This window comes from Limanda limanda, chromosome 20 (genome assembly GCF_963576545.1).
Source record: "Limanda limanda chromosome 20, fLimLim1.1, whole genome shotgun sequence".
NCBI classification, from domain to species: Eukaryota; Metazoa; Chordata; class Actinopteri; order Pleuronectiformes; family Pleuronectidae; genus Limanda; species Limanda limanda.
In genome coordinates, this window is record NC_083655.1 from 8202727 (window position 1) to 8220720 (window position 17994).

The 17994-nt window shown below is 46.8% G+C and overlaps 1 protein-coding gene across 7 annotated transcripts in view; it reads left to right on the top strand.

Moving 5' to 3' along the window:
• Positions 1–17994, top strand: part of slc4a2b (solute carrier family 4 member 2b) — a 33259-nt gene that overhangs the window by 13020 nt on the left and 2245 nt on the right. For 2 of the 7 annotated variants that reach the window (XM_061093426.1, XM_061093425.1), the window contains exons 3-21: positions 6450–6618; positions 6740–6966; positions 7856–7980; positions 8792–9009; positions 10642–10778; positions 12288–12468; positions 12555–12690; positions 13790–14217; positions 14312–14496; positions 14586–14799; positions 14891–15097; positions 15222–15370; positions 15644–15838; positions 16224–16439; positions 16556–16645; positions 16742–16908; positions 16997–17250; positions 17335–17504; positions 17753–17926. In XM_061093426.1, coding sequence (XP_060949409.1) covers positions 6450–6618; positions 6740–6966; positions 7856–7980; positions 8792–9009; positions 10642–10778; positions 12288–12468; positions 12555–12690; positions 13790–14217; positions 14312–14496; positions 14586–14799; positions 14891–15097; positions 15222–15370; positions 15644–15838; positions 16224–16439; positions 16556–16645; positions 16742–16908; positions 16997–17250; positions 17335–17504; positions 17753–17926 — 3642 coding nt within the window. Of the gene's footprint in view, positions 1–1348; positions 1465–3755; positions 4342–6449; positions 6619–6739; positions 6967–7855; positions 7981–8791; positions 9010–10641; positions 10779–12287; positions 12469–12554; positions 12691–13789; positions 14218–14311; positions 14497–14585; positions 14800–14890; positions 15098–15221; positions 15371–15643; positions 15839–16223; positions 16440–16555; positions 16646–16741; positions 16909–16996; positions 17251–17334; positions 17505–17752; positions 17927–17994 lie in introns of those variants that run through there. The other 5 variants (XM_061093431.1, XM_061093432.1, XM_061093427.1 and 2 more) reach the window with 5 other exon arrangements.

The window sequence follows — 17994 nt, forward strand, 5'->3', positions numbered from 1 at the left end:
GCATTTTCCTGTATCTCTGCACTGTCGACCATCAGGCCTGGATGATCAGTCTCTGTGCTGTTGGCTGAATGAGATATAGAGTGATAGAGGCTTCTTGGAGAGACGATAAAGTGACAGTACATTTTCTAATTGAATCGTCCTCTTCACGGTTTTCACTCGGCAGCATCAGCATTGTTCTTCTCTTCCCTCTGACCCAATTCGTGGAAACGTGAGCTTTCTCTTAGCGTAGCACTTTTTGTCAGTGTTCTCTCAGCTGCTTCCTTTTCCAACTGTCCAGGACAGCGTACACACACACTACCTGCTCCGGAGTCTGGAAGTGGCTCGGTTGCCGGACAACATGTGTGTTGTTCAAGTTTGTAATCGTACCCCGGCTGTCAAGGCAGAGAATGCAGAGTATGTCGGAGGTGGAAGTGGATCCATGACTGCGGACCCATGACGGATGTGCAGAAAGACAGACGGGTCATTGATTTAACTGTGTCTAACGAGTTGTTTTGCCCTTTTAACACAGAATGACACACTCTCTTTATGAATGGGGCTATTTACTACCCTTTACTTCCTCCTGTTTTCATTTTGAAACAAGAATGGCAGTCAGCAGAGCACGTCCACAGTCCCCTGATCGATTTCTACCTGTTTCATTCATCAGGATCTATGAATATTTCCCAGGGAAATTGGTGACAAACCCATTTGTCCAGATCCACGCCAAAGCTCAATGGGTTCTTTTTTGACATGTCCTAGCCTTATAATGGAAAGTGTTAGGAGCAAGTTTAGAAATTAAAAATTAAAACATTAAGTGTGATTCACGACACATAAAAAACAGTGTTAGATGCTGTAAAGGTCAGCACGGCCCATCCTTATGCAGAATATAGTACAACACCCCCAAGCAACTTAGTCGACCTTGAACTTCTAATTTTTCACAGTGAAGGTGTTGAATGACTCTCTCAGGGATGTTCTTTCAGGCCTGTTCATAATCTGCATGTCTGTATATCTAATTATAGCCGGGAAAGACAAACAACGTGCGGAGACACAGTGGACGAGAGTGTGACTCGGCTTAATGAGACTCTCCAGCAGGAAGCCCGGAGTTCAAGAAGCTCAGTAAAGATAAAAACATGTTTGCTCTGTGACACTGGCCTCGCAGTTATTGGCTGTTCCTCTCGCCTCCAACTGCACCAAGTTAATTATTATCTCCTTAACAATGTGCGTCTGTGTGCGTGGCCGGGGAGAGTTCAGACAATCCTGTTTAGATTTTTTTCAAGTGGCTATCATTGTGAAACGGAGTAACGTCTTCTCCCTACGTCATGTGACGCGGGGGAACTGAAGTGGGAAACGGTTTCCAGAGAAGAGGCTGCAGCACTTCTAGCTTTTGCTCTTGAAAGCAGTAAATCTAAAACAGTCTAGTTTTCTATCTGTGCTCCAAGCTGCAGCTCTGCTCCTGTGTGTTTGATGGATTATCTCTATGCGTTGAAGGTGAGTTTGTTCAGTTGCAGCGTAGAGGACTCCACATGACGTGTGAGTCCAAAGCATGGCCGGCTTTCTGTTTGTGCGTGTGACATTCAGTTTCGCTCTTATCATCCCCGGCCAGTCGTTATACATTCTCCTGAATAGTGCAAATAGACGTTTTTTTTACCCGAGCCGATGTGTATCCTGACTTTGCTTCTTCAGGTGAATTTAACCTCAGCACAAACTCTGACGCTGGTTAACGTTCAGTCCAGTTGCTCGATCCTCTCCGGTGTCTCTGCTTTGTCAACAGCTGAACGACTTTCAGTTATTAGTAAGCCAAGGTTATAATTACAACCAAACACAGTTAACTTAATGTGTCACTAATTAGTCCCCCCCCCCCTCTAATGTCCGCATGCAGGTGGATTACGAAATATTTCTCGACTGGAGAAAAGAACACGTTTACCTGCGATGGCCATTTTTAACCATGTGGTGACATATTCACATAATCTCAGGAAACATAACAGATGAACTTCAGATTTTTGTAAAGTGACGAGCTGCCAGTAACTCTGTTTTGCTTGTTTTAATACAGATTGAACAAACATTGATTTGGAGTGATATTTATAATTGTGTTATGCACATTCTGTGCCCAGCCTAGAAACACAATTATTTAGAATGAGAACAGAAAAAAGATAGAAATCAGAAACCAGAGTTGCATAAATAACAATAACAGACAAATAAACCATCCTGATGATTTCCCCCAAGATAAAGCCAATGTGTAAACATTAAAATTAAACAACCATTACTATCTGCTATCATCCGTGCACCAGAACATTTGTTCATGTAATATAGATTTTCTTAACTCGTCATTATAAGAGCAACACAAAGGGAAATGTGATTTGTTCTCAACTTCTCTAAATTCACACAATTCAGGAAACCTGTTCTCCTCCGTCAGCAGGATTACGCAAAAACCACAGAATCGATATGCAGGAAACTTGGTGAAAGGGTGGAACATGGGCCAGGAAATAACTTTTTTAATCTGTTTTTTCTTTGGCATTGCAAGATTAGGTGCTTTTTGACATTTTCAGCGATTTTCCAAGATAATAATTAATGGATCTGGATGAAAAAAAACAGGACTGAAATCAATGTGTGTTTAAATTTGGTGCGGATCCAAATATAAATCAATATCCTGATCTAAATGTGGTTTCGTAGAGGTGGGGCTTTATTTACCTTTCCATTTGTTGCTTGGTTTAAATGATTGTTTGTTAAGCAAGATTACACAAAAACAACTGAACGGATTAGGTTTGGGACTCTGCTTTGTCACGGTGTATCACCATCATCATATCTCTTTCTATTTATGGTACAAGTGTATCAGTGACTCATTGAGGATCAGTAGGTTCACACCCCCCCTCGTCTCTATCACACAACCTCATGTACTTCCTGTGACGTGCATGTGGTCGTCTCTGCAGAATCTTCTGACTCAATTATATTATCACATCTTCAGCTGAGATAAAAGGGGAGAAAACAGTATCTCAGGCAAATGCTCTGTTGATTTTATTTTATTTTTAGCTGAGCAAATAGTAGAAATCCTGATGCAATGGGAGGACTTGTGACCATCACTGCTTGCGTAACGCACAAGTGGGACAGAACTGGGTTAAACCTCTGTCGCGTGTCATCATAATCAGAAACCCTGAGCCGCTGGGATCTGCTTGCAGACTCGTGTTAAGATATGAAGTAATGCAGCCGCTCATCAGTCACCCAGTCCGACGGCGTGATCACGGCAACATTCCCGCCCTATCTCACCCTGTCCCCTCCAGTGCTGACTGTGTGGGATTGGAGACGACCTCACGACACAGATAATCTTCCTCTGCAGCGTCGGCTCGCCGTCACCCCGGGAGGAAACGCTGACACGGCACATACACAGAAACTTGCTCCTTCAGAAGATGAACTTTTCATTATCTGTATTTCTCTACAGTTGTTTTACAGCCGGTGATCCTCAGACAACAGACCACAGACTCTGAGACTTTTCAGGTCTTATTTGTTATTCAGGCAGACAGGACATTACCTGAGCTGCTTATTTTTTAGCGCAATATTTTGCATAAATCGTGAGGGTTAAAAATGTAAATGCATGACAGTAAGCCGAATATTTTTTTTTTATAATCTAATGCATCGATTGGATGAGTGTGGTGAATTAGCCTCTTGAAGTGTGTTATTGAATTATGCTCTGTTGGAAAGCTCCCATCATGCACGCAGACCGACGAGCTGTTTTATTTGATTTAATATAGTTTAGCAATTAAAAAATGTTCCTCTCCAGTCAAATCCATCCAGCTCAAATATTAGTTTTAGTCATTTGTCACGTAGAAATTGGTTGTCGGTGGTTTTCACACAACATGGAAAATCCAATTTCATTCCAGCCTGTTTCTTATTATGTCATCGGTCAATATTAGCCATCATAAATTCAGCTTTGAGGAGTGTGAGGTGTTCAGTACCTGTTCATTTACATTGCCCTTGAAGGCGCATTGACTGAAAGCACCTCGGTCAATATTTAGACTTCATGGGGCAAAGTTAAAATGTGGAGATGAATGTCAACGTGAGGTTTTTGTTCCGAGCTGTTCAAACACGGCGAGTCCTTTCAGGCCGCGTTTGTCCTCAAAGCGAGAAATGACAGTCTTGTTTATTCTGCCCTGGCACAAAGAGCTGGTGAAGGTGGCAGGTTGGCCGATAGGACTCAGATTAGGGTATCACAAGGCTCTGATAAGCAGAGGCAGAGGGATATTCCCCCCGCTGCACTTCTTAATCGAGGCGTTGGGTGTCAGAGCTTCAGTGTTAGTGTCATGGTGGAGACTCTGAAGCTTGTTTCCTCCAAAAACCACCGACTGTGATCGAGCTCTCGGGGCCATGAGCGAGGTAAGTGTCTGGAGCTCCTGGCCGAAACTCAAAGGTTCCTTCCTCCTCTGGTCAGTTCTGTTTTCCCTCGGCTCTCCTCTGCTTGTTTTCTGCCCATGGTTCTGACTGTGGAGACTTCACCTCCTGGAGAATCCCTCAGGCATCTCTCCCACCTCCAGGGATTCACTGGGAAACCATGATATGAATGAGAGCTCAGTGAAAATAAACCACCGGATTGTGTAGCAGTGCTCGGTGGTCTTATAGGCACCTGGTGAGGAGATGTGTTGTTCAGCTTCTTGATTCGCTCGTCCACTTAAATATTGAGATGTCATGTGAACGCAGGCTGAGACTCATTGACAGAGAAAGGTTCTCGTTCAAAATCGTTTGATCTATTTCCAAATGAGCAGTTTATTTTCCATTTAGGCCTTTTTTTTAAAATGAGGAAGTCCATTTAAAGAAACTGTGTGAGAGTCATCTGTGGCTAAAAAGCGCTGCATTGTCTCTGAGGTTTGTTCTTCCATGTCTTTGTTGGTTTGTCAGAGAAATAGCCATATGAGGAATTGAACCTTGGGTAAATATTGAGCAAACAGGCTGACCCGTCTCTACTCTGACTCCGGAGCAGCTCTGCAGCTCAGTGCAGGGTTTCCTCCTCCTGTCACCTGTGTGTGGCATGTAAAACAGGTCGGGGTAAAAAGCCGCACGGCCGTGTGGGTCATGGGGGTCGGGTTTTCACACGTACTTCGGACATTCCCTGATTCGTGAACATCTGGTGAGTGTTGTGAGACCAGATCACGTTTTCTCTTCTTGATGGATTTGATGAGATTAACGTGTTGAAAGTGGAACATACATGACCCAGTGGTGAATGAAACTTGATTCCAGCTGTTGTTTTTGCAATTTAAGTCAATGGAAGAGTTAATTTGAATTAATGTATTGGTTCCAGTTTTATCTATGCTTCTTGTAACAATTTGTCACACCCTAAGTTATGTTAAGTTGCCAATATCGTAAAGTTAAATTACTCTACAGTAAAGTAAAGTAAAACCTCTGCTATCAAAAGTTTACTCAAGTGTAGCAGCCTTATCAGCAAAACATGTTTAAAACCTTTATTTGAAAGTTATATTATCATGTATCCAATTATTTGATTGTTAATACCGATGCATCAGTATATAAGCAGCATTTTACTGCTGTAGTTGGTCTCGATGAAGCTTTGTCCAACTATATTATAAACAGTTAGTTTAGTCCATGTGCACACAGCACAGGAATCGAGTGAGTGGGTCGAGAGGAAAGAAAAACTCCCACTCCGCCTCGTTGGGCGAGCAACAGCTACTCATAATGAAACATCTGATATGTTCAAAGGGGAAATTTCCCTTTGGTGAAAATACTAAATGTGAAACATGATAACTTGTCACTGTATCGCATGTAAAAAAGTTTATTCGCTTTCTATCACTGCAGTTTTGGAAACATTATGTTTCTGAAGTGTGACTTTGACCCTGAACGGAGCAGGAGCTGCAGGTTGGACGAGAGATATTTCATATTTCATCAGGTGGTTTCTGTGACCTCCTGCTGCTCTGTGGAAAATCTAATCTATGGCAGATACGTCGGGTTGTCCTGAGAACCACCCGAGGGCGCATCAGTGGACGTGAAGCCCCTGAGTTTTTCCACAGGTTGGGCTCGCCGCGGGACCCGAGGCCTCCGCGCCGTTGTCATAGCAACATTGACTCTCCGGTGAGGAGTCTGCAGCACAACTCCGTCAGCCCGAGTCGATCCACTCCACCTATCACTCCAGACAATCCTTATCACAACAAGCCACCAGCGGAGCCGGGCACAGCAGGGCGACGCGTCCTGCTGCAGGAAAACAGATCTCTAACACTCACATGATCCCTGTCACACCACCGCGTGGAAATCAAGGAACCGTTTAAAGCTCGGGGCCATTGTTTCTAATCTAAAGCTTATTTTCAAGAATGCATGAGTTAGATGACTCCTCATATGGTGCACTGACTCTGGTGTGATCACAGCACCACAACGCCCTCTTGTGTCGGTTTAAGGGAAAGGCAATCACACCATACTGTTTCGAAAGCAGGTTATGGGTATGTGGTGATTTTTACTTATTTGTTCTGTTGTTTGTGTTGCAGCCAGAGGTTCCTTCTACCTCGTCAGGACAGGGGACTCCACGCCCAGTGGAAGAGGACGATGGGGACCTGAACAAAGCTCTGGGCGTCCAGCGCTTCCAGCAGATCCTCACCCCGGCTTCTGTCGTACCCGATGAGCAGCACCACCCCTACCATGACGAGGACATTGAATGTAAGCACACACACACATATCAAAGTTGCTGTTTGCGCTTTTAATGCTCTCTAAGCTCTACATTTAAAAAAGCACCTGCTATAATCATTGTGTCTCGTCTCCGCTCCATCTTCTCCGGCAGACCACCGTCACTCGTCTCACCACATCCACCGGCCTCTGTCCAAACTGCCCTCGGATGGACGCAGGAAGAAGGGCGGCAAGAAGAGGAAGAAGGACAAAGATCACAAAAGCAGCCACGCTTCCAGCAGTGGCCCCATCGATGAGGGAGAGGACGAAGAGGACGAGGAGGAGGAGGGGGCGGAGCCAAGCTCTGCTACATCTGACTCCGAGAGAGGGAAAGATGTGGAGGTAATGCTTTGGCTTCATACAAGTCTTATAATGATGGTTTAGTTCTTGATTCAGAAAATGTTCATTTCTCTGACCAACAATCAAAAAGCTTAAAATAAGCAGTTAACTGTAACGTGTAAAACAATGACGGCTGCAGATCTGTCATTTGGCAAATTGACGAAACGTTAAACACACAATTGCAAGAATCATCTATCACTTATCAAGATATTAGGACTGAAACACTTATCTACACACTGTGTCCTAGTTGTTCTGCAAACACACGTCACAATGAAACTGTTTTCCAAACTAGACGATAAAAACACCCTAATGTTTGAGCCACACTCGTGTCTTGCTTGTGTTTAAAATCTTGTTTCCGTAGAAACGTAGAACCCCTGTTAATGTAAAGCCTCTGTTTTTTATCTGCACCCATTTGCCTTCATTCCATCACACGGCCGTTCAGGAATGTGATGGAGAACAACAGCCCATTGTCTTCTCACTGTCGTGTCATTACTATATTTTCCTCTATGAATATTTCAGTACAGTCTGAATTATTCATCGGGGGGTTTCGTGTTTGGTTATTATGATACTTCACTGAATCAAAAGGCCGTAACAGGACCAGATTTCACCTGATCACGGTGTAACTAGGTAGTTTTAACCATCACAGGATTTATAGGATCGTATTTTAGACAAACAACTTAATTTTAATTGTATTATTCTTGTTTTTAATTCGTAGTTTCACTGTCTAGATATATTTGTCACTTTATATGCACAGCACTTTAAATAGTGGTTAATAACGGTAAGATAATGTTTTTACGTAAGGCCTCACAGGATCCACACATTCTCCACTATCGTTTCTCTGTTCACATTTTGGTTCCATCTCCTGCTCTCACACTCTGCGTCTCCTCCACAGTTCTTTGTTTCCGATGAAGACCCTTCATCCACACGGGGCCCAGAGAGCCCTCGAGCAGCCCGGTCGCTGGACATCGTCCCACAGTCCGGTGCCGGAGCAGACCCACAAGAAGGAACTTCCACAGAGTGAGTCCACTTCTCTGAATCAGTAAATAAACAGAAACGCTGTGTGAGAGACGCTCGGCTTCATATTAAGACTTTACCTGCTGCAGCGATTGTGTAATGTTCCTATTTTCCGTGTTGCCGAAGTGTTCTCACAGCTGTTCTGATTGGGTTAGAGCGCTCAGGCACACAATGTCGTCTTGGTCAGCGGGGAGCACACTGTACGTTACCATGTCTCAGGCATCCAGTGGGCCTGCTGGGCCTGATCTGATGGGCCAGAGTAATCCTCTCCTCAGAGACCCATATATCACCTTTCGCTCCAGAGGACACAACACCTCAGCTGCCGCAGGCTCCACCTATGACATTTACTTCTCCACTTCGTGAGGGTTTAGATCTGAGCTGGGATAAAGCTGCATTTGCTCAGGCACGCTGCTTGTTCTCAGTCCGTCGGAGAGAGGGACATAGTCACAGAGGAGTTTTATACCAGGGTAGGAAAGTTGAGGGAAAGCGAGCGTCTTGAAAGAGAAGTGATCCCGGAGGAAAAGGACGGTGAGTTCATTCTGCTCTAGTGGAGTTTTGTTGAGTATTTAATCGTGTGTGTTGTAGAAGGAGCATCAGTAGAAGGGGGAAATATCTGGATCAACAGGCGACCTTTAACTTTACTGCTGACTTGCTAATTGCTGAAAGTTATGAATAACAACAGGAGTAAAGGGTGTGTTTGTGGTTCAAAGCAAATGAATAGTCAATTTGCCTGTGAAGTTTCTAATTGTAAACAAGGGATGTTTTGGGGAAAATAGTAAATCAGCTACCCTGGTTTCTCTGCTTCTCTTTCCAGTAGGCCGGACAGATCGGACACTTCCAGTCCCTCCCAGTCAGGAGCACCGGAACACGCAGCGCTGGCCCGGCAGTCGTCCACCGGCCGCAGCTACGACCTGCAAGACCGCCGGCGCACGGGCAACATGACGGGCACCGAGCAGGCCAAGTACGAGCGGATCCCCACCGACGAGAGCGAGGCGCAGACGCTGGCCTCCGCCGACCTGGACGGCATCAAGAGTGAGTACAGACCAATTGTCTAAGACTATTTTTACTGATGAAACCTGTTGGAAGGATGCAGTATGATCCTATAATCCTTTCTGCTCTCCGTATTGTTTTTGTAAAGTATTTTGTTATAAGTAATGGCTTTAAATAATTTGTAGCTTCATTGTTACGTGGTTAGACAATAACAGTTATGAAGTCCTGGCTCTGTTGATGTCTGGATTCCTCCAGAAATATCCGTGTGAGTGCTGGGGGGCCACCTCCAGTCCCCCTTCCACATTGCAGTCTGCTCCCCACTGCACTGCCGTCCCCCGGCCCCCCGGCCCAGCGGGGGCTCGTGTTCAGGGCCGGGGAGATTTACGTCAGGCAGCTGACCCCTCAGCGGACAGCAGCAGCTTATCAGAGAGTGTGGCAGACAGGCTCGCATAATTAAATTAGCCGTTCCTGCTGTCAGCTGAGGCCCCTGGACCCGGGCCCGAACCAACATGGTAGCTAATTGAGAAACCGGCATCCAAGTTCATAAGATTTAATTATTAGTGGAGTAGAACGAGCGGAATAGTGAAACTGCCTCAGACGTAGGATGGAGACGCTGTAGTTTGAGGAACTGGCTCGATGTTGTGTTTGGTCGTTATGAGGCTTAGTAATAAAAAGTGCAGTCTTCAAAAGAAGACACCAGTTACTTTGTGTCTTCTTTTATCTGCTTTCCCGACACCGTAAATCATCCTGGGAAAGTCTGTGTCTCTGGCTGCTGCTCAACAATAGGAATTATTAGATCACTGTCCCTCCCCTTTTCTGTTCAACCTGAGCCAATTCACACCTCGGCTCGCTGATGCTTCCTGATAGCTTCAGTCTCCTCGGGGTCGGACGCCGGTCAAGAAATTACTACTTTCCCCATCTTGTCAAAACTTTAGCGTAAGTCCCACAGTCGGGTTTGAGTGGGTCACGTAGACAGAAGGCCGTGCCAGCGCTAACCCAACGCCCACCGCTGTCCTGCCTCCTCTGCTTCAAGAGCTCCATGCCAGGCAGGCCCCATTTCACTGCACCTGTACTCGACTCACATTCCAGTGAACCCATCATGGAGCAACTTGACAAGGCACCTTCTCAGTAAGAGCTGAGGATTGTGCAGGTCCAGGTAGAGAGAGGAGAGGATAGATGAAGATCGATGAAGACCCTCAAACGCGTCACTGTTTGTTACATAGAATTTACAAGCGCCGACGAAGGTAAGACGACCGGTATTCACCAGGAGATTTTCTATCCTTGCTTTTCAGCTTTTGCGTTCGTCCGATATCGTGAAATTATATTTGCATGCTCATTTACAGAGTGTAATGTTTTAGATCGTAACACCTGACAGACCTGTGCCACCCAGGGTCTCTCTCAGCTTCCTTTTCAGAGTCCGGTGCCACCATGAGTAACCCTACTCTCTGCTGGGAGACAAAAGACAAGTGGCCTCACCCTGTGTGAGTTCCTGGGCTGAGATCTGAACTTAGGGTGAAAGGTCACAGGTCACAGGCTGAAGGAAACACACTGAACACAGCAAACTACGTGCAGGACGTCACGTTTATGATTTGTGTTGGGAATAACTTTTTTAAACTGTCTTTAAATTGTTGAAGGGTGTAGTCTCAACCCCGTTGTTTCCTCTCTCTCCACCAGGTCATCGGTTTGAAGATGTCCCCGGCATGCGCAGACACCTGGTCAGAAAGAGCGCCAAGGGACAAGTGGTGCACACCAGTAAAGAACACAAGGAGCCGTCCCCCCGCAGCCGCAAGCCGGACCACAGCCCACATGAGGTGAAACATTACTCACCCGTCATACAGCCTCTTCAGCTTCACTGTACATGCATCATTTAATGTCCGCGTAGGTCCCAGGTCCACATCTGTGCTTAAGTTCATTTTGACAAAACTAGACTTGGAAAGTGTCTTTTAAGAGGGTCACTCGGTTTATTTATAATCTACAGCATCGGGATGGAATCAATTAATCAGGATCCAAATGTACGATGATGAAAATAGCTTCAAATTCAATTAATTATCTGGTCTTTTAAATACCCGAAAAATTATCTTAAGGGAATTTGTCGCAGTTTTCCAGAGCAAGAGGTGAGAACAATTAATCGTTGTTTTTCAGGTGGTCAGAAAAAATACTGAGGGGGGCTTTTAATATACCTTCATTTTGATGAGTGGGAGAATATATGTTTTAATCTTCATTTTCTCCTTCCGACTTTTATAATTTCTTCAAATATAACCGTAAATTGCTTCTAATCCTGGGAACTGTCCCCTCCTCTTTTCCTCTGTCACATTTAGTGCAGCCCTCTCTTCTTTTTTTTTTGTGTGTGGATGGGACAGGGAGGGATGGAGACAATTAAAAATGAATGAATGAGTTCTTTTCTTTCACACACGGAAAGAAGAAGAGAGAGGGAGACAGAGAGAGAGAGAGAGAGAGAGAGAGAGGGAGGGGAGCTTCAGTAACCAGACACTGGGAGCTCTTGAGAGAGAGAGAGAGAGAGCTATGTTTTATTAACACACACACACACACACACACACACACACACACACACACACACACACACACACACACACACACTCTGACCCCCAAGCAGCCCAATAGGTCCCTGTCAGGTGTGTGCGCTCTGGGACTATTAGCTATGTGTGTCGTGGTGCGGGTCCCATCCTCTGAGTCTGAGTCTAAGTCTAAGTCTGAGTCTGAGTCTGAGTCTGAGTCTGAGTCTCCTGCACCGTCTCGCTCCTCCAGCCGTCACCGGTGATTCTGTACCGCGGCGTCTCGCGGCCAGAAGGCTTCACGATGCCCTTCGGTCGAATGGCTCGGTACCAGAAGGTGAGGCTGGGTGACCGGCCAGAGTCCGACTCGTGTGAGCGTGATTTCACTGGCATGCAGCAGGTGGTTAACGGCACATGGCGGCAAATTAGGGGATTTCAGCCGTTTTTTTGGACATTTTTTTGCCACTCCGGACTGTGACTGACCTGCATGGTGTTCAGTTAATATTTGATGCTGAGAGTTAAGGGACATTATTGGCTTTTTGTCTGCCTTTTTTAAATTGAACATCAAGGAATAATAACATGGAGAATCCCATTAAGCATGAAGTCTGTTTTTTGATGCTAAAATACAAAAATGCTTCTCTGAAGTCATTGCTCCTGAAGTGTGATTTTATCGACCGAGAAACTAAACAGTGCTTTTGCTATGAGGTGGTGTATTTTGTGCACATACTGATCATGCATGTTGTCTGGTCTGGGTCGTAAAGCCGTTCTGTGCCGTGTGTCTCACTCGCTCCTGTGTGACGTCCCTAGGTGTTTGTAGAGCTGAACGAACTGACCATGGACAAGAACCAGGAGATGCAGTGGAAGGAGACGGCTCGTTGGATCAAGTTTGAGGAGGATGTGGAGGAGGAGACGGACCGCTGGGGGAAACCTCACGTGGCCTCTCTGTCCTTCCGCAGTTTGCTGGAGCTCAGAAAGACCATCTCGCACGGTGAGAAGGAGAAACCGAGTCAAGTGTGTGCACGAGTCATTTGGTAGAAGACAGAGCTCAGTGTGTGTGTCTGTGTGTGTTTGCAGGTGCTGTGCTGCTGGGCCTGGACCAGAAGACCCTGCCTGGCATCGCACATCAGGTGGTGGAGCAGATGATCATCACTGATCAGATCACAGCTGACGACCGAGCCAACGTCCTGAGGGCCCTGCTGCTCAAACACAGGTGACATGTAACATCGGTTTGGAGCTGAAACGATCCATTGATTAAAAGGGATGGGGGGGAAAAACCAAAGTTACAAAGCGCGATTCTTGTGAATGACGATTATAAATCGCCATGCTGCCTCCCAAATCGATTTCTTTTTTAAAACATATTTATTGGTTTATACCGGGGGGGATATATTGGGGTAGCGACATCACCCCAGAGCATGTTGACCAGCTCTTGTTTTTGCACAAGAATCTAAACATACCCAAGCACTAGCTTTGCATCGCCTACATGCAAACAACAATAACCTACTTTTTGTTTATTTCAAAGTTTATATTTTAAGTAAACTTTTATTCATTCTATTTAATTTAGCTTTTATTTATTTTTTAAAAGTAGCCTAGGTGGCATACATTTCTTAATCTGTCAGTTTGTGTGTAGTTGACAGGGGCTATACAATAATAGGGAACATTTTTATTTATTTTCTCTATTGGCTGACCGTCAGTCATTAAGTTAATGTTAATATTTGAAATAAAACTTGTAAAGTTCTAAGTGAATTTGACTGTGTTGTATTTTAAGGTATGATTCAACATTTTTCCATGGTCCAGTATTTAAAAAAATCCGTAATTCGTAATATTGAATCGCAATACATATCGTATCGCCACCTATGTATCGTATCGGGAGGTCCTTGCCGATTCCCGTCCCTATTGATTAACTTATTAGTCAGTCAACAAAAAGGAAAAGGTAACTAGTTTGGTAACCAATGAATCGCTTCTTCAGCAAAAAACGGAAAAAAAGCCTCATATTTGCAGATTTCAGTCTCTAAAAATAAAAGGTTTACATGCTTTTATTTGTCTAAATCCCCGAGGCGGCAGTTATGCCCCTTTGAATAATAACAGGGCCAAACACTCGTGAAACAGTTTGTGTGTTAAAGTCTCTTCTCCGAACCGCTGCACACTTCCTGCTACTCGGTGGCTTCACGCCTGGTCGCTGCCTCTCTTCCTCCTGCTCGCCCTCTCTCACCCTCTCTCTGTCTCTCCTCCTCCTGCTCACCCTCTCTCACCCTCTCTCGCCCTCTCTCGCCCTCTCTCACCCTCTCTCTGCCTCTCCCTCCCTCCCCTAGTCACCCGAGCGACGAGAAGGAGCACCACACCAGCGCCTTCCCCAGGAACATCTCCGCCGCCAACCTGGCCCACCACCACGGTGCCCACCACGGTGCCCACCACAGTGCCAACCACGGTGCCAACCACGCCCACCCGCCCGAGCCGTCGGTCACCGACCCGCTCATGGGCACCGTCCACGCCGCGGTGGACACGGACACGCGCATCGACATCGAGAAGAACGAGTCACAGGTCATTCTAAAGCTCGGGGGTGGCCCAACTATCTCAATCGCTGATGTTTGTCTTTCTCCTGATCTGACTCCCGGTCCTGGTTGTCCTCAGCAGAAGGAGTCGTCCCTGCCGCACGGGATGCACCGGTCCAAATCCAAACATGAGCTGAAGCTGCTGGAGAAGATTCCTGAGAACGCAGAGGCCACAGTCGTCCTCGTGGGTGAGTTACTAACACGACGTTTGGCACCTGAACTCAAACTCACTGACATTCCTTATTAACCTTTCATTGACTACTATGTCTCGCCGTCTTCTAGGCAGTGTGGACTTCCTGGAGCAGCCCACCATGGCGTTTGTGCGTCTGCTGGAGGCGGTGGAGCTGGAGTCCGTCCTTGAGGTCCCTGTGCCTGTCAGGTTCCTGTTTGTGATGCTGGGCCCCCCCTCCACGAGCATCGACTACCACCAGATAGGACGCTCCATCTCCACGCTGATGTCTGACAAGGTGAGCGAGGGATACAGATAAACCCCAGATCACATGAACACAGAAATATATAAAAAACAACTAAACACATTACTTGAATTATCGTACAGCAATTCCACGAGGTGGCCTACCTGGCCGATGAGAGGCAGGACCTGCTGAACGCCATCAACAACTTCCTGGACGGCAGCATCGTGCTGCCGCCGTCGGACATGGGCGGAGACGAGCTGCTGCGCTCGGTCGCCGGCTTCCAGCGGGAGATGCTGCGCAAGAGGGCGGAGCAAGAGGTCAAACTGCTCAAAGAGCCCATCAGCCTGGAGGAAGACGGTAAACATCAGAAGCTTCAGGAGCATGAGCGTCACTGTCTTTCTTACGATAGATTAACAATGTCCTCTCTCCTGTCGCCCCCCCCCCACAGAGTCCCGGCTCGATCCTCTGAAGAAGTCAGCCGACCCGTTAGAGCGCACGGGACTACCGTTCGGCGGCCTGGTGCACGACGTGAAGCGGCGCTACCCGCAGTACGTCAGCGACTTCAAGGACGCCCTCAACAGTCAGTGCATGGCGGCGGTTATCTTCATCTACTTTGCTGCTCTCTCTCCGGCCATCACGTTCGGAGGCCTGCTGGGTGAGTGTGAACTCTACCGTCAAATCCCTTTCATGCTTTCCCGTGAGAGGTCTGTGAGTGAAACTTAACACCCTGCTTGTGTCCATTGTGTTGCTGATGTGTTGCGTGTGTGTGTTGTTTGCAGGCGAGAAGACGGACGGCCTGATTGGTGTTTCTGAGCTGATCGTGTCGACCTCCATCCAGGGAGTGATCTTCTGCCTGCTCGGAGCTCAGCCGCTGCTGGTGGTGGGCTTCTCCGGACCCCTGCTCGTTTTTGAGGAGGCATTTTTTAGTGTAAGTCCAAAAGAGTTAATCAACTTACAAACACCCGACAAAGAGATATCATACTCCGACAATTTGAGCTGAGGGAACTTTCAAGTGTGTTGTTTGTGTAGATGTTTTTTTAAAACCCCTGAAAACTTGGTTTCAACTGTTTTTTATTTTTCTAAAACAATTAAAGATCTTGACTCGGTCAACCATCACCTGTAAAACTCTAATTGACAGAGCGTGTCTCTTTATTGTACGACTGACTGGTTCTCTAAACACTAATGTTTAATGTTTTCACAGTTCTGCAATTCGTACCAAATCGAGTACCTAACGGGCCGCGTGTGGATCGGGTTCTGGCTCATCATCATCGTGGTCTTCACGGTGGCGTTGGAAGGAAGCTTCCTGGTCCGCTTCGTGTCCCGCTTCACGCAGGAGATCTTCTCCTTCCTCATCTCCCTCATCTTCATCTGCGAGACCTTCATCAAGCTCGGCAGGGTACGTCCGGAACTTGAAATAACAACTTCTGATTTACAAAAGCTCTCTGTTGGCACGCTGGGAGATTATGACGCTGACACTAAGCCGAACAGACTAATCTTTGGATGATATTCAAAACCTCGGGGTCGAAATTAGTCTGTTTTTCTAGCAAGTGCACCTGAAATCAGCTGTGAGTGATTGGCCCTGAAAGTTAAATGGATTTAGAGTTTAACCATTATCCAGGCTTATGGTTCTGGATGGTTTGCTTTACCGTAGTTTCATGGCACCGACTTGAAAGCCGTTTGGTTTTGGGCTAATTTTATTTTTCCAGAAAGTGTGATTCATGAGTAATGCAGCTTGTGTGTATCCTGTAGTAACGATCTTGTGCTCTGATTCACACCCTCAGATTTTCAAGGAGCACCCGCTGAAGTACTGCTCCCTGGACAACAGCACCTCGATGGTGAACACCAGCCTGGTTCTGAGCAACAGCACCTCGCCTCTGTCGCAGAACGTCCAAGGGAAGCCCAACACGGCGCTGCTCTCCCTGGTCCTCATGGCCGGGACCTTCTTCATCGCCTTCTTCCTGCGCAAGTTCAAGAACAGTGCTTTCTTTCCCGGAAGGGTGAGGAGCTAAAATCCCTTTCAGACACGGCGTTAATGCAGCATTAATTATAATATATTCACCTCCGTATTTATCATTGTATATTAAGGATACAAGTGTGTTTTTTATGGGTTTAGCTTCGCAGGATCATTGGAGATTTCGGGGTTCCAATCGCCATCCTCATCATGGTGCTGGTGGATTACAGCATAGAAGACACATACACACAGGTAAGACTTAAACTACTGAAGCTTTGAATTAATGTACCAAAAAAGTCTCAATACAGACCTTCATCATCCTCGTCTTCATCTTCATCCTCTCTCCAGAAACTGAGTGTCCCCCGCGGACTCTCTGTGACGAGTCCTGAAAAGCGCGGCTGGGTCATCAACCCTCTGGGCTCGGAAGGTCTGTTCCCCGTCTGGATGATGTTCGCCTGCTGTTTGCCGGCCATGCTGGTTTTCATCCTGATCTTCATGGAGACGCAGATCACCACGTGAGTCTCCCTGCAGGCCACAAAATATTCTGTTAGCTTTTGATTTATCGCTCGATACTAAACCCCGAATCCTCCCGACCTCCTGCAGCCTGATAGTGAGTAAGAAGGAGCGGATGCTGGTGAAGGGCTCCGGTTTCCACCTGGACCTGCTGCTCATCGTGATGCTGGGCGGGGCCTCGGCTCTGTTCGGCCTGCCGTGGATGGCGGCGGCGACCGTGCGCTCGGTGACCCACGTCAACGCCCTCACGGTCATGAGCCGGGCCGTCGCCCCCGGAGACAAGCCTCGCATCCAGGAGGTGAAGGAGCAGAGGGTCACTGGGCTCCTGGTCGCCATCATGGTTGGTGAGTGGCGTCCCGTGAAATCTCATCGCTTCTCCTGACTCCTGTTTGGATTTTTTTTTAAATCTTTAACCTCCTTCTCTCCAGGCATGTCCATTGTAATCGCTGACCTGTTGCGTAAGATCCCCCTGGCCGTCCTGTTTGGTATCTTCCTCTACATGGGCGTGATGTCTCTCAACGGCATCCAGCTCACTGAGCGGATGATGCTGCTGCTGATGCCTCCAAAGTATCATCCTGACCACACCTACATACGCAAGGTGAGACGCTCGTGGTCACTTGGATGTTTTTGCGTTATTTATAAGGAGTTTTCAAAATATGAGAACCAACGAAAAGTGAAATAGTTGAAAGATATCAGATTCACGTGGACTTTTCTAGCAAAAACAACCAAACACCATTTTGTGGGATTTTTAAAAGGAATGAAATCACATTTTCAGATCCTTACATCCATTATTTTTGAGTCTCCTAAATGCTTTTGTTAGTTTTATGATGAATCTGTTTCCCGCAGGTCCGAACGCTGCGCATGCATCTGTTCACCTGCATCCAGCTGGTGTGCCTGGGGGTGCTGTGGGCGGTCATGTCGACGTCGGCGTCCCTGGCGTTCCCCTTCGTCCTCATCCTCACCGTTCCTGTGAAGATGTTCGTGCTGCGCCGCATCTTCACCGTCCGAGAGATAGAATGTGTAAGTTCACCACAGGGGGGCGCCACACACCGCTTTATACACCCTGGCCCCAGATGCAGCAATATACA